The sequence below is a fragment of the Urocampus carinirostris genome, chromosome 12, assembly GCF_059441175.1.
Source record: "Urocampus carinirostris isolate Australia breed hairy pipefish chromosome 12, RoL_Ucar_1.0, whole genome shotgun sequence".
NCBI classification, from domain to species: domain Eukaryota; kingdom Metazoa; phylum Chordata; class Actinopteri; order Syngnathiformes; family Syngnathidae; genus Urocampus; species Urocampus carinirostris.
In genome coordinates this window covers 32,746,487-32,763,275 of record NC_142360.1, presented here as the reverse complement: position 1 = coordinate 32,763,275, position 16,789 = coordinate 32,746,487, and the positions used below count along the sequence as shown (strand labels likewise).

Genomic DNA, 16,789 nt, shown 5'->3' with positions numbered 1-16,789 from the left:
GATACTTCTACATCAGGGGTGTCAAACTCATTTTAACTCAGGGGGCCACACAATACAACAAACATTCTGTCGGGGGCCGGACAAGTAGATTAAAGAGAAATAAAAAGAGACATAAAGAAATAAGAGAAAGAGGGAGGGAAAAGGAGAGAGGGCAGGACAAAGAAAGAGAGAGAGGGAGAGAGCGTGAGAAAGAAAAGAGATAGAAAGAGAAGTTGTGAGAGAGGACTAAAGAAATTCAAGGCGAAATAGAAAGACAGAGGGAGAGAAAAGAGAAAATAAAGCGCAAAGGGTAGGAAGAGAGAAAGAGAAAAGGAAAAAAGGAAGTTAGAGCAAAATAATTTGAAAAGACACGGAGAGAGAAAGAGACAAAGAGCAACAAAGGAAGAGAAAAGAGAGACACAGAGAGTGAAGACAGAGACAGAGAGTGGGAGAAAAGGGGTGGAAAAGAGAGAGAGGGAGCAAGAGAGACAAAAAGACAGAAAGACACAGAGAGAGAGAGAGAGAGAGAGAGAGAGAGAGAGAGAGAGAGAGAGAGAGAGAGAGAGAGAGAGAGAGAGAGAGAGAGAGAGAGAGAAAGAGATAAAAAGAGAAGTCGTGAGAGAGGACAAAAGAAATTCAAAGCGAAATAGAAAGACAGAAGGAGAGAAAAGAGAAAATAAAGCGCAAAGGGTAGGAAGAGAGAAAGAGAAAAGGAATAAAGGAAGTTAGAGCAAAATAAGTTGAAAAGAAACAGAGAGAGAAAGAGACAAAGAGCAACAAAGGAAGAGAAAAAGAGAGACACAGAGAGTGAAGACAGAGACAGAGAGTGGGAGAAAAGAGGTGGAAAAGAGAGAGAGAGAGAGAGAGAGAGAGAGAGAGAGAGGACAAAAGAAATCCAAAGAGAAATAGAAAGACAGAAGGAGAGAAAAGAGAAAATAAAGCGCGAAGGGTAGGAAGAGAGAAAGAGAAAAGGAATAAAGGAAGTTAGAGCAAAATAAATTGAAAAGAAACAGAGAGAGAGAAAGAGACAAAGAGCAACAAAGGAAGAGAAAAAGAGAGACACAGAGAGTGAAGACAGAGACAGAGAGTGGGAGAAAAGAGGTGGAAAAGAGAGAGAGAGAGAGAGAGAGAGAAGTCGTGAGAGAGGACAAAAGATATCCAAAGAGAAATAGAAAGACAGAAGGAGAGAAAAGAGAAAATAAAGCGCGAAGGGTAGGAAGAGAGAAAGAGAAAAGGAATAAAGGAAGTTAGAGCAAAATAAGTTGAAAAGAAACAGAGAGAGAAAGAGACAAAGAGCAATAAGGGAAGAGAAAAAGAGAGACACAGAGAGTGAAGACAGAGACAGAGAGTGGGAGAAAAGAGGTGGAAAAGAGAGAGAGATAGAGATAGAGAGAGAGAGAAGTCGTGAGAGAGGACAAAAGAAATCCAAAGAGAAATAGAAAGACAGAAGGAGAGAAAAGAGAAAATAAAGCGCAAAGGGTAGGAAGAGAGAAAGAGAAAAGGAATAAAGGAAGTTAGAGCAAAATAAGTTGAAAAGAAACAGAGAGAAAGAGACAAAGAGCAACAAAGGAAGAGAAAAGAGAGACACAGAGAGTGAAGACAGAGACAGAGAGTGGGAGAAAAGAGGTGGAAAAGAGAGAGAGAGAGAGAGAGAGAGAGAGAGAGAGAGAGGGAGAGAGAAAGAGCTAGAGAGGGAAAGAGAGACAGAAAGACAGAAAGGCAGAAAGAGAGAGAGATAGATAAATAAATACAAGTACAGTGTCTTTATTCGAGGCACCTGGCTTTGGCAGCATCAACTTAACATATTTCAACCTGCAGCTTGTTTTTCTCTTGCGCTTCTCTGAGTGTTGTCTCGAGGGCCGGATTCAATCCCTTAGCGGGTCTGATCTGGCCCGCGGGCCGCCTGTTTGACACCAGTGCCATAAAGGGACTCGAGTGATGGTGCACGACTTTTGATGATAAGTAATGACTTACTGTACACTTAAAATTAAAGTTACTGTAACTTTAAATGAACGTGATCCTTTTTTTTACGGCACGGTTTCTTTTTCTTGCCTGTTTCAGTTTTCATTCAGCACTTTCTTTTTTTAGCCAGGCTCACGATGCTATTACTTTCTACGGGTCTTTTGGAAAATTGTATCCAATTAGATTTGCCTCTCCCTCTATTTCAAAATTTGACAGAAATGCATAAGGCAAGTATCAAAAGCGTAAAAAACCCATGCAGTAAAAACACATGCATAAATAAAAGCCACTATAAAAGCATTTGTCTATAAAAAAATAAAACCTTTATTTGATCAAACTAGATAACAAAACTTTTCATTAAAAAAAAAAAAGTTTTGAGTAGATTAACTACCCAAAGTCCTTTAAATTGTGTGCTTAGATAAACAACACAAATGCTATTTTATTATTAAAGTAATACAAATAAACACTATCAAAATGTTATAGGGACACTGTGTAATATTCGACCACTAGATGTCACTGTGTTGTGTTGTGCAACCGAAAGCCAGTGCTACAAAGCACAAGGAAGAATACAAGCTAGGGAGACTTAAAATGACTAAATCGCACAATTTGTCTTTTCTTTTTTACCCAGAATTTTACAAGCTTTTTGGTCTTTTGGGGTAACCGTAGCAGCAAGATGTTGGACAATCATGTCAGCTCCCTGTAGAGTTTAGATGAAGCTCATGTTATGTAAAATAAATCCAAATTTCTCTGCAGACGAGTGTTTAAAAAATACACTTTTCTATGATAGCTGATAAAAAATGCAAATCAATAGTTTTTTTCAATAAATCCCGTTTTTTTTGTACCTTTAGGAGGCGCTAAACAATACCTAATGTCACTTTAAACATTACGATTTTCCATTGGCAAAGAAAAATACAAAAATAGATATAAAACCACATTTAGATACAACAAAATAACAAAAAAAATATATATCTACAGTGAAGAAAATACGTATTAGAACACCCTGCTATTTTGCTACTTCTCCCAATTAGAAATCATGAAGGGGTCTAAAAATTTCACCATGTCCACTGTGAGACAGATAAACTAAAAAGAAAAATCCAAAAAATAAGGATGCATGATTTTTTTAACAATTTATTTGTGGGATATAGCTGCAAATGAGAAAATGTATGTTAACATTTGGTACAGTAGCCTTTGTTTGCTATTACAGAGATCAAATGTTTCCTGAAGTCTTTTACCAGGTTTGCATACACTGCAGGAGGGATTTTGTCCACCCCTCTACACAGATCTTCTCTAGATCAGTCAGGTTTCTTGGATGTCGCTGAGGAGGTTTTCCCCAAAATCTCATAATACACGGCCCCAGTCATCCTCTCTTTGATACAGTGCACTCGTCCTGTCCCATGTGCAGAAAAACACCCCCAAAGCACCCTCATTCTTCACTGTAGGGATGGTGTTCTTCGGTTTCTACTCTTCAGTCTTCTTCCTCCAAACACGATAGTTAGAGGAATTATGACCAAAAAGTTCTATTTTGGTCTCATCTGACCACAAAACTTTCTCCGATGACGTCTTAGTGTATTACCTACAGTAACTTTGGAAGCTCTTTTTTTAGGTCATTGACCAACTCCTGTTACAATCATGAAAGAGTTTACTGGAACTTGTAGGTCATGCATCTAAGGGTTAAAAATCATTCTTAAAACTGATAAATAAAATGGAAGGTGCTCCATTTATGACCCCTGTTCTATTTATGACCAAGGTGTCGTGCAGCGAGCCCACCGCCATCTCGGCCGTCATCGAGGACGACGACGGCCTCTCGCCTTCCTCCTGCGTCAACCTGGACGCCAACCAGATCACGGCCCACCGGGAGAAGTTCTCGCCGGGCCGGAGGAGCCCCCGACCTTCCCCCACGGTCTTGGCCCCGGGCCGGCGTGCCCCGGGGTCCCGCCTCTCCCGCGACATCAAAGTGGCCAAATCGCTGGCCGTCATCGTGTGCATTTTCGGCGTCTGCTGGGCTCCGTACACGCTCTTGATGATCATCCGGGCGGCCTGCAGCGGCGCTTGCGTGGCCACCTACTGGTACGACATCACCTTCTGGCTCCTGTGGCTCAACTCGGCCATCAACCCCTTCCTCTACCCGTTGTGCCACAGCAGCTTCCGAAGGGCTTTCTCCAAGATCCTGTGCCCCAAGAGACAATCGGTGCGACCTCAAGGAGCGGAGGCGCAATCGTGCTAGAACGGAAAACACTTGAACCCATGCAAAAACTGATAAGCTGTGTAAACTAAAAAAAAAAATGGGGAGAAAAAGACTACTCCACGTCCGTGTTCTTCCATCACAAAAGTCCGAAATGAGAGAGAGAGAGAGAAAAAAAAAGTCCGTGAGGATGCTCAAAGCACAAAAAGAAGGAATCACGAGAGCAGAGACCTCCGCCAAGGCCGGAAAAAAAAAAAAAATCAAAATAGAGTCTGTTTTCAGTGGAACCTCTAAACTTGAGCAACAACCCTTGTGCCAGGTAATTGTAAACTTTTTTCCCGATGTTAAAATGATTAATTGGCTATTATAAATAAATAAATAATATATAAATAATATATTATTTTCTTTTATTTATAAAAGACAACATAAAATCTAAAGAAAATGCATTGATTTGAAAAAGATTCCATTATTTTAGCTAATTCAAGGTAATTCAACACTTATTACACATTCCTATAAGTTAGTGAGGAAAAAGCTAAAAATACGTCAATTGTGAACCTAACTCGAGCGTTAAACCCCTAACCTCGACTGCAAACCGATTTTGAAATATTGTATTTCGTACACCGTTTTCATGGCCAAATTCAAGCGCTTCTTAAAAACTTTCTTTGCCAATTTTCCAATTTCTCCAGTAATATTTAAATAAATGATGTCTTGAATTTAAAAATGTGATTTTTAATCTTGCGTGTGCATTTATTTATTTAAGATGTATTTGTTTGAAAACCAGATTTAAAATTGTAGCTTAGACGCTTAGACAGTAGGGTATAGGCTAAATCATATACTTGACTTCTATATAAACAATCCAAATGCCTCCTTTGAAACCCTACCTCCAGTCTGACATCATTCTTAAAAATTTGAAAGCTTACCTCGAACCCACACATTGAACCCCGAACCCTTGTTAAAACATGACTTTGAAAGCCTAAACCTGGTTTAAAATCTTAACTCTAGTTTAAAACTTGACTTTGAAACCCGAAACCAGGTTTCAAAACTTAACTTGAAATGTCATCTCAGTTAAAAACCCTACAATGAAATCCTACCAAAAACTAATACCTTTCTTTAAGATATTGAACAGTAATTTAAAACCCTTCTTTCAACCCTTATATTGAATTCCTTATCGTAGTTAATTTACTTTAAAGCCCCAAACCTGCTTTAAAACCCTAACTTAAAACCCTCTCGTAATTGAAAAACTTACATCAAAACCCTAACTCCACCCAAATAACTTTCTGAAAACGTTGAGCTTAATTTTAAACCCTACTTTGAACCATTACATTGAAGCTCTAAATTTTGTTTAAAACTTGACTTTAAAACCCTAAACTGGTTTAAAACGCTAACTTGAAATCCAAATTAGGTTTACAATCCTAGTTTAAAACCGTAGCTCCACTTCTCATAAACTTGAACACTAATTTTAAACCCTACTTACAACCCTCACATTGAAGGCCTAACCCAAGTTTAAAACCTGACATTCTACCCTAAACCTTGTTTTATTGTTTTAAACCCAAACTCAAACCCCAACTTAGCTTAAAACCCTACCTCCACTGCAATAACATTCTTGATAACTTAAACACGATGTTGTAAACCAACTTTTAACCTCCACATTAAAGCCCTTCCACTAGTTTAAAACATGTCTGTGAAACCGTAAACCTGGTTTAGAACCGAACTTGAAACCCAAATTTAGTTTAAAACCCTACATTGACACTCCTAAAAGTCCTATTTGAAAAACACAATTTGTAACCCTTCTTTGAAAATCCTCAGCCTATTTTAAACCCTGCTTTGAAACCATTCATTCTATTTTTACAACTGTAATGTTTAACCCTTCTTGATAACATAATTTAAAACCCAAATTTGGAACCCTGTCCGAATATTGAGCGCTCCTTTGACACGAGTTTAAAATGCTTTGCTACTTTCAACTCTAACCTACTCGTCGCGTTAAAACAGTACTTTTAAACCCTAACCCTAGATAGAAACATTTATTTGAAGCTCACCGGAATTTGAAACCCTACCTCGGAACAGGAAGATTATTGAATGTATTGAGACGTTTAACGTCCGTTGCCTGTTTAGTGCGTACACCGCCACTTTACCCTTAGCATACAAACACAAAAAAAGCCAAAGAAAAATCGATGCACACTTGTGACCTTAATACTTTAAAGGCCTGTTGAACTGAAGTTTTGTGTACTGACTTGAAGTAGAGGCAAATAAAATGATAATTTGGAAGTTCCACTGTAATTCGGATCAACGTTTGAATGCATTAAATGTCAAGGGGGATATATGATGTCAATACCAACTCCCCAAAATGCGTCTATGAGGCGGCCATATTGGAATTGAGGGCTAACTTACATAATCTTGCACTGAGCTCATTTCCTATCATTTGGCAGCTAAGCTAGGTGGCTACGTAGAAGTACGATCACGTCAAAACCAAAGGCGAAGCCTAACCCTGGTGCTAGCTCAGAGTAGCGTTAGCATCCCCCATATTGTTTGGCTTGGGTGGCGGTGGAGCGGGTGACAGTCACGGGGTAGAGGTAAGATCTTAAACCTGAGCCTTCTGCAGCTTCTCAGCACAGTAATACTGTCACGAACCAGGACAGGAAACAGGAATGAGAACCCAATCGCGTAACGTTACTCACAATTCATTGGGGAGAAGAGGAATGCGCGCACACTCGATCCGGGGATCGATGGTCGTGGAAGTAGATTGATATCAAACAGATCGGGCCAAAAATAAAACAGGATCAAAACACAGGCAAAATGGAGATTCACAGGACTTGGCATATCACACAGAGTCTAGCAGAAGTTTCGCAGACGTTCTGACACATGGCAACTCGCAAGACCGCGTTTAAGTAGTCCGGCAGCAATCTGTCAACGCGTTTCAGCTGGTGTCAGTGGGCGGGGCCAAATGGGCGCCGTGGCAACCGTGACAGAACCTGGCGCCACACGGCAGGGACCAATTGGGCGCCATGGCAACCATGACAAATACATCACATACTAATTCTATTATCAGTATTCATAATAGGCGGTGTTTCAAAAAATGGGATATCCTTTGAGCTGTAAATATCACAGAGAGGACACAATTGAGGCAAATTAAATGAAAAAGTATTAATGTTGAAGATCATAAAATGGATTCTTCCAAATCTGAATGAGAAATTCAAAAGAAAGTGGATTATGTGAACGATATTTCACAAATGTTCAATATGCGCACCTTGGGTAATAGTCTCCAGCAGATTACTTTTTTTTTATATACACAAATTATCTGCTTGGGAGTAAGTAGAGAGAAATACATCATTAATTATTAATATTCAAAGGATGTTACACTTTTGACACACACAATTTTTAAATAGAAGATTTGAAATTTGTGAAGTTTAATGAGAAAAAAAATGATCACTGATTTAACTTAACGATTTTACATATTTATATCATACCTGTCAACCTCCAGGGCTCCATGCCCTTACAAAATGATGTATTTTCGCTTACAAAATACAAAATAATCTTACACCATATTTTTTTTTCAAACGTGTTTATTTATTTAGTTTAACATGTTATATTGTACATGTGTTTTGTTATATCATAAATATTGTTAATTAACATTTTGTTGTGAGATCCTGAGTTGCTTGACATGAATGAGGTTTATTATAAAAAAAGTTAAAAAATGAAGTAGCTTGGACGTTCACTGTAGAAGGATAAAATACATGCAAATATAATCAAGTAGAATAATACATTTTCTTATTCAAATTATTAATTCATTTTCTGGATTAAATTATTGTCGGTAATAGACTGATTAAAGGGATAACCACAAACCTGTCTTTTTTCATTTTCTCCTTTTATACTTCCTTTTTTTCTTAACTTCTTTATACAACATAATATTTCGTAATCTAATGCATCAAGGCGAGTGAGCCGTTTAAGAGCATGCTCTCTTTAATGAGTTGAGCCGAAAAAGCCGGTTCTCTAAAAAGAGACGGACTTCCTTTCACTACATATTTACCACATGAAATCCGAGGCGGCAGACACATGCGCACAGTAGGATCAAATCGCTCGCTTCGTTTGCAACGAAAAAAAACGATACAGAGACAGCGGTGAACTCGTTTGACTTGATTGATTTGCCATTTCGTGATAGTCGGTGTATACCGAATGGTACCCATAATAGACAAATTTGCGTTTTTCTGTGCAGATTTTCTTGTACGTCGTACACGTCTTAAAATGCATAATAAACATACTTTGTACGGCAAAAACGTACAGGTTGACAGGTATGTCATATTTTCATGTTTCCACGATGACAGGTGAGGCACAGTGTCACCTGTCTCCCCTGAGTACACTGCCATTTTGGACGTTCATGACAATTGTCAGATTCTGAACTGGAGAAGTCACCACCCACTTACTGTGTCCCCTAGAGGCCTAAATAAATCCAGCCCGACCCGAGCCTGTGGGTATTAAAGCCCGGCCCAGTCTGACAAATTTGTGGGACCGAGCCTAAAGCAAACACAAATTTTTACATTTTATTAGTAAGGAGGAGGGCTTTGCTCTAGCTGAAAAAAAAGGTCAATCCATAATTTTTCTGGGTTTCCTGTTCTTTGAGGAGGATCCGCATGACGGATTAAGCACCCTTCTCGCAGCAAAAATTTAACAAGAGAGAAGCCCAGCCCGAACCCGAAAGCAATGAATGACGTTTTAGTCCCGACCCGACAGGCTTAAGATCCTACCCCCCGCTGTACCACCAAAATGAAAGACGAAACCAGTTTTCCTATTCGTGATCCACGGGTAATTTTATTCAAAACACATCGCCTGAATGTTTTTCAGAGACTTTTGATAATTGATATTTAATCATACGTAAAAAATCAATCCTTTTCCTCGACTGTTCCTTCACAATGTTTTGTAAAAAAATTAATAAAATCAAATCCATCACAACCACCTTGGCGGAGGTAGCAGCTTGGGACTCTAATGGCACCTTAAAAAAAGGAAGAAGTACAAGAAAAAAAAAAGATACAATCGCTTCGAATGAAAAGCACAGATTTCTCTGTGAGATGCTCGTGTCCTCTTAGAAATGCATGCCGACGATCACAGACAATCTCTCCGCAGTGACGTGCTTTAAGCCTTCCAGCCACTGTGCGTGTACGTGTGTTTTTGCCTGAGATGATGACCACAATAATTCATCCTGAGATGTTTTATGATACCTTTTAATATCAATCCCCCCTCCTCCCCCATCACCACTTACAACAAAATGTCCTTTCGCAAGCTCCATTTGGAAAAGATAGCGAACCCGAGCCTGTCATCTCGCAGCAATATCGTGACAAATGGCAAGTCTTTAACGCCGAGGACGTCCGAAAGGAAGCTAATAGCTCGCGTGGGTTGACTCAATACCGAATGTCATTTTTGTTGTTGTTTTTGTATGTCACAAAAATGTGAAGAAAAAAAAAACAAAAGTTGGCTTTGTAGGTGAAACCTGCCAACTCTAAAAATCTGCACTTCTCGTCCCTTTGCGGACGTGTTGAACTGTACAGCACAATAAGCGATTTTTTGGGGTACGAAAATATCTATGCCAACTCTATGTTCAATAGTGGTGTGTTCTTTCAATGCAGTATTTAATACTCTTCAAAGACTGATTTGTTACCCTACCCCGGCAAAAACAAAAATATAGCACTTGACTTTGTAACTTGGCGATGAATGTGTGTCGGTGTGAGTAGCCAAAGAAAATATTTAAATAAAGACTGAATATAAAATTGGAAACGTCTGATGAGTGTTGTTTTTGGCCGGACTAGCTTAGTTTAACATGCGCCTCGAGTCCAAATTCCCTTTCAAAATCGAGTGAAATGACATTTAACTGACTATAATTTGCATTCCAGAAGCCAGCTAGCTGAACTTTAAGCTAGTTGTCACAAACTAACCACCTGAGGAATATTTTGATATAGATTTCATCAATTGTGTCTAGCTTTGATAAGCATTAAGCCAGGGGTCTCCGACCTTTTTAAGCCGAGTGCTACTTTTTGTTAATAATTAGTCAAAAGGGCTACCGGTTTTATATGCATTTGTCATGATTAGTAACTCAGATCACCTGGAACAATCATTTGGCGCCTGGGTGGGCACCTTCTGATTGGCTGGTACTTCTCTCTTAAGCGCGCTGCGTCCAGAGACCAGTGTCAGAGTGTACATTTGTAACACAGTGTGTTTCTCCTGATATCCCGTTCATTATAATTATTATTATATATTATTATTTAAGAACTCTGCTTACCCGTTTCTGCCTGCCTCCGATCCGACCTGTTTCCGTCCCACGCTTCAATCTCCTCTCCAGCCTCGGTAAACACGACATGCCTGATTACCGCACTCCGATTACCCACTCCGAAGCTATCTCCCCGGCGCTGCTGCTGACGTCTGACGGCCATCACGTCTCCAGCAAACCCTGAACGCTTCCTTAATAAAAGAACTAAAACGAATGCTCTGGGGTCCACTGGTCTGTTCTGGTTTCGTGATAGCATTTCTAAAATGAATTTGCTGATTATTGAAAGTTGGGTTGAATACACTCAGTCAACGACTAAAAAGAATATCATTTTACTAAAGATAAAAGAATGGATTTCACTCAACTTCTTGCGCCTTAACTCTTGTGCTTCATCACTGGACGTTAGTGCTGCTTTTGACACTGTGGACCATAATATCTTACTAGAACGGTTGGAAAAATGGATTGGTATCTCTGGAACTGTCTTATGGTTCAGATCCTACCTCTCAGATAGGACGCACTGTATTAAATATGGTGAAAAAACATTTGAGCCCTTTAGTGTTACCTGTGGTGTTCCGCAGGGTTCAGTACTTGGCCCAATTCTTTTCAGCATTTACCTGCTTCCATTAGGTGATATTATTCGCAAGTATAATATCACAGGGATGTGATTTTTCCGCTAATTCGCGGAATTCCGCTTTTTTTATCTCCAAAAATAAAATTTTAAAATTTCCGGTGTTTTAATTGGTAAAAAAAAACGATTTCGTCTCGACAGCATGCCATTTGAGTGTTTCCGTAACTGAAATGAAACGTACTTGCGATTGGTTGAAGTCTCGTGTTGACCAATAAACGCGCTTGTTATAGGAGTGTGCCATTGTTCATTTCTCACACGTTTTTGCCGGGTGTTTAAAGAAAGATGTCCGTGATCGAACGCAAAGATGCTCCGCGAGCTAAAGAAATTGATAAGATTGTAAAAAACAAGTTTCGATGGGACTGGTTGGAGAAGGAATTATCTACGAATGTTGGAAAGAAGACTGTGACGAATTTGTTCAATGACTTTATTCGGAAGATCGATCGTGCCGGGAAAGCACTTTGCATTTGGTGTCATGATACCATCGACTATGGTGGGAGAGGTTTCAAAGCTCTTGAAAGTCACGCAAAGAGCAAAAAACACGTGAAAGAACTCCAGTCAAGAACGACAAATTATTCCATCGCTGGAAGTTTCGGTGCCCAAACGAAAACTCCAAAACTTTACGGCCTCCATCCCTTATTGACATCACAATCGGAAGCGGTAATAAAGAGACGTGATCCACCCCAACAACCTGTACCAGTTGCTGATAGAGTCGTGAATTTTGAGGTAGGTGGTAAACTTTTCAAATTTATTTGACAGTTTTCCCATTTTTTTCGAAAATATTATAACGTAATAAAAATGGCCATAAATATTTAACAATTACAATAATAGATTTTCATGTGTACATTACACCAACACTTTACTGTAGGGCCTATACTTATTGTACTTTCATTTATCAAATACTTGGATACGCTGCTATTAAAGAAATAAATTATTACATTTAAAATATGATTTAGGAAATTTAAAAATATTATTAAGCCTAATAGTAATCAAAACTATTGTCAGTATTTATATTTTTTAAATTAAGTACTTGTATGATATTCTACCATTGATTTTCTTAATGGCCACGATATTATTATGGTACATAATTTACTTAATATTAATAACATGGTTAATCATTGACACAAACTCAAATGAATGCTGCATGTTTGCACTTTTTAGGTTTCAAGATGTTGAGTGTCTTGATGTATGCAGTTACAGAGATGATCTTAGTCGAATGCATGATTGTGTTTTTATCAGAGCTTGCTGCATGAGGTATTTTATGTTTTTGTTATCCATTATGTATTAAGAATGATTGATTAAATGATTTATTGCATGGTAAATATTATTTCCAATGGTTTGTAGCTAATTTTCAACATTTTTTTGTCACCATAATAAATACTCTGACATGTGAATGTGCATGAAAGTTTAGACTAAATCCTTTTTTATTTACTTTGGTCGCATGACATTTTGGATTATAATTCAAATAATTATTTAAATTATTTAATTGTTTACTGATTATTGTTAAATTTCTTTTATTCTTCAGGCAATGCTGTTGGGAGTGCTGGCCGAAAATTCTCTTCCGTTCACCATGGCCCCAAAGCTCATCACACTGTCAAAGGAACTGGCAAGGGATCCAAAAGCTCTGAATGGACTGTCCATGGATAGAACCAGTGCATCCTACAAAACAAAGTATGGCCTTGCCCATACTATGCTTGATGAGACTTTAACAAACTTAAGATCCTCCCACTTTTCAATGAACATTGATGAGTCCACCAGCAACAATCTACACCGTGTCCTGTGTGTTCTCGTCAGCTATTTCTCCCCGTCGACAAAGTCTGTTGTGGTGGAACATTTAGCATCTTTGAGTGTTGTTAAAGTTGACGGCAAATCTCTCTTTGATGAACTCTCAGCCCTCATGACCAAGAACAATATTCCCTGGAGCAATTTGGTGTCTGTGTTGATGGACTCATGTGCAGTGATGCGGGGTTCCAAATCTGGAGTTGAGACGCGTTTGCGAGAGGGACCAGCACCACATCTCCTTGACATAGATGGGGATACCTGCCACCACATCCACAACGCCTCTAAGCATTTTTGCAAGCCATTTGAGTACAAGATTGAAGGACTCCATAATGATCTCTTCAACGATTTCAAGTGGTCAACCGATCTGAAGGAAGCTCTTCAAGAAATTTGCTTTCTGACAGGCATCACCTTCACCATGCCAGAGAGATTTGTCAGCCATCGATGGCTTTCAAACTATAATGTTTCAATGTCCACCTTACGCCTCATGGATGTCTTTACCATCTTCTACTATGCATTTCTTGGCAGAGGAGATAAAGAACTCTATCTTCCCACCATCATGGCCATCTACCACAAGAAGGATCTTTCAAGAGAAGTCAAAGCCAAACTCAAAGACATACAATCAGCTTTAGGCCAAAAGAACATGACTGAGGAAGGAAGGAAGAGGAAGCAGAGGATCTATGAGAAGATATTCTTCACAAGATTGGATACGCTTCTCACCCTCAACCTGTACACAGCAGTTCTGCCCTTGCTGAAGAACTATGTGATCACCTTTGAGACGAAAACGCCAATGATCCACAAGCTGAACGACAAGCAAGTGTCCTTCTTCAAGAAGTTCTTGTCCTGTTTCCTAAAGCCAGAGTCCCTTCAAGGCTGTAAACTGACAGAAATTGAACTGAACAACAAAGCCAACCAACTCCGAGAAAATGATATTTTCTATGGTGGTGTCACCAGCAAACTGATGGATTCTTCTAACAAGTCGTCAGTTGTGTTCAAGTTCAAAGCCAAAGCCAAGGCAGCATATCTGGCATGTGGTCTGTACCTTCAGAAAAAGTTGCCCATGAACAGCAAGCTTCTGAGAGCAGCCTCTGCCATTGACCCACTTGCCAGAGGACACAGCTCAACTTTAAACCAACTGAAGAAGCTGTCGTCGTTGGTCACCAATGTCCTTGATGAGTCAGAGCTGGGGAACTATGATCTCGAGGTGAGAGAATACCAGTTGGACAGTGAGTTGCCAACACCTTTGGACTCAGAGGGGAAGGCAATTGCACTGGATCGTTGGTGGGCCCAAGTCTTTGCTGTTGGAAGATACCCAACCCTGGCCAAGATGGTGAAGGCTCTCATGAGTTGCTTCCATGGGCCGCAAGTAGAGGGGGCTTTTAGTGTCATGGGTGATGTCCTGAACCCCAAAGCATGCAGAATGGACATAGCCACATACAGTTCTATCCAGACTGTAAAATATGCCCTAAGAGCAAGAAATACCACCTCTGTCAGCCATTTTGGAAGGAAAGACATTCTGATGGATCCTGTGCAGTCCATACTGTGCCTAAATCTGAGGACATCCTCCAAAAGGTACAGGGAGGAGAAGGATGCAGAAGCAGCTATGTTGTCTGCAAAACGAACAGAACTTGCTGTGAAACAGGACACCCAAATGAGCAAGGCTGCCTCAAGAAGAACCATCAAAGCTGCACAGAAGCAGGCTAGAAAGACCCATTCCAAAGCAATGAAGTCTAGGAGGAAGTAGTGTTTGGGTCATGTGAATGGATTTAGCTGTGTCCCGACGGATCACCACCTTATCGTGGTGGGGCACTTTGCGCGTCTCCATGACCCCCAGAGCTATGTCGGCGGGAGTCTCGTACTCCTGGTAGGGTTACCCAAGCCGAACAGGTCGAAGGGTAGAGTCCAGACTAAGAGTGATCCCAAAAGCTGGTGGCGGCACGCTTTGAGGCGGTTTCCTACAGACCTGGATCCCGTTAGCCGCCTGCAGTTGTAGAAAGATGCCGGTCGTCTAGGGTCTCCCTTGCCACTGGAACCATCTTCTTTACAATTAAGATAGTGGCGTTGGGGAAATGTTTTTTAATGTGACTGATTTTGAGTTGACTTAAACTGTAATTTTATATGGGATAGTTCAATATACATTGAAAATTTATGCTGTTGTCTTGTCTATTTCTTTGTCATCTGAGTGCATTGAAAGTACTTAAAAAAACCCATGAGCTCCGGGGGGGGGCTTCGCCCCACTTTTCCCCCCACCAGGGCACTGCCCTGGTCCTACCTGGTTTCCCCCCCCCCCCCCCCCCAGCTAGCAATCACCCCCCCCCCCCCCCCCCCGCTAATTTTCAGATAATTTCACTTTGGTCAAATCACATCCCTGAATATCAGTTTCCATTGCTACGCAGATGATACTCAACTATATCATCCGATGGAGGAATCTGCCACACTAAATTGTGGAAATTTGGAGGCCTGCCTCACTGAGAGTAGATATCACTCAACTTCTTGCGCCTTAAATCTGAAAAGACAGAAATGTTAGTTATTGGTCCATCTAAATGCCGTGACTTGTTCTCAAAAACTGCTCTGAACATTGAAAAATGTAATATCACCCAGAGTGACACAGTCGAAAATCGAGGTGTCACATTTGACCCCAATCTGTCCTTCCAAACACACGTTAAGAATATTACTAGAACAGCTTTTTTCCATCTTCACAACATTGCTAAAATTCGCTCTATGCTGTCTCAGTCGGATGGGGGAATTATAGTTAATTGTTTGTTGTTTTTTACCTTCCGTCTTGATTACTTTAATGCACCACTCTCCGGTCTCCCGAAGTCCAAAATCAAGAGCCTACAGCTGGTACAAAATGCTGCAGCGAGGCTTTTAACCAAGACAAGAAAGTTTCCTCGACATTACCTCGATTTTAGCTAACCCGCATTGGCTCCCTGTTAGCTTAAGATGTGATTTTAAGGTTCTGTTGGTATTATACAAAATCATACATGGACTTGCTCCCTCATATCACTAGATTTAATTTCCCCCTATGTTCCGGTCCGGAGCCTTCGCTCTGAAAATGCTGGTCTACTACTGATCCCGAGTGCCAAGAAGAGAACCGCTCGCTCGAGAGCATTCTCCATTCAGGCCCCGATGCTGTGGAATGCTCTTCCCCCTGAGAAATGATTTGGAACCTCAGTGGAACTGTATTAATCTAGGCTTAAAACACATTTCTATTCTATAGCATATGAATAACCTATATTTTATGTCGACAATAGCTGTGTATTATTTGTTATTGCAACATCCATTGCAGCCTGGTCATCCTGGAAGGGGGATTACCTCATGTGCGGTCCCTTCTCAAGGTTTCTCATTTTCCTCATGTTGAGGTTTTTGAGTTTTTCCTTGCCCTCATGTAATAATAGTCCGTGGTTTGCAATAATCTGCGGTCTGTGCACCTCTTTGAGACTCTTTGAGATAAAGGGCTGTACAAATAAACATGACATCACTTGACATGACTCGAAATTCACAATGAACCAGCACTAGTGATCCACTTAAGGACAAGTCCACAGGAACCTCAGCTCTTGCATTAAGCTAATATATTCTTATAGGTAAATAGCCCACCAAACAAAGATTTGTTTTATTTTGTTTCTTGGTGAAAAAAAAATTGTCGAGAAAATAGTAGATAGTTTTAACTAATATTTGCTACCAAGGTTAAAAATTCAAAAACCAGAAAAAAACTTCTTGCATATAGCTTACAAGATTTACAAACTTTCTTTCTACTTTTTGTCTAAATATTTCACAATTTGCATCTTGTAACCTGCAAAATGTGATTTTCTTTTTTGGTGCCATTTTGTTCTGTTTCACTTTGGTTCGCCAAATGGTTGATTTGGGTGCTCTTAAAGCGTTGGATTTATTTCGGGCCTGCTCATCGAATCAAGTTAATCTGCCGGGTTTGGGCGGGTTCGGTTTTATATACCCGCAACTCAGGCCTGGTGGAGATGATTTTTTTCTAGGCCTGATCTCACCTCTAGCCGCAAGT

The 16,789-nt window shown here is 40.1% G+C and overlaps 2 protein-coding genes across 2 annotated transcripts in view; both read left to right on the top strand.

Moving 5' to 3' along the window:
- Positions 1-4,508, top strand: part of LOC148355617 (histamine H3 receptor) — a 32,511-nt gene extending 28,003 nt beyond the window's left edge. The window contains exon 4 of the mRNA XM_088349288.1: positions 3,686-4,508. Within this exon, the coding sequence (XP_088205414.1) occupies positions 3,686-4,162 (477 nt within the window). The 3' untranslated portion in view covers positions 4,163-4,508. The remainder of the gene's footprint in view (positions 1-3,685) is intronic.
- A 6,516-nt stretch (positions 4,509-11,024) lies between these two features.
- On the top strand, positions 11,025-15,046 carry LOC148355616 (uncharacterized). Its single transcript, XM_088349885.1, has 2 exons — positions 11,025-11,721; positions 12,521-15,046. The coding sequence occupies exons 1-2, from the start codon at positions 11,281-11,283 to the stop codon at positions 14,516-14,518; spliced, it is 2,439 nt and encodes an 812-aa protein (XP_088206011.1). The 5' UTR covers positions 11,025-11,280; the 3' UTR covers positions 14,519-15,046.
- The last annotated feature ends 1,743 nt before the right edge of the window (positions 15,047-16,789 follow it).

Coding starts and splice junctions, on each gene's coding strand:
- LOC148355616 (XM_088349885.1), top strand. CDS start 11,281: ATGTCCGTGATCGAACGCAAAGATGCTCCGCGAGCTAAAGAAATTGAT. Junction 11,722..12,520: donor ATAGAGTCGTGAATTTTGAG/GTAGGTGGTAAA, acceptor TTTATTCTTCAG/GCAATGCTGTTGGGAGTGCT.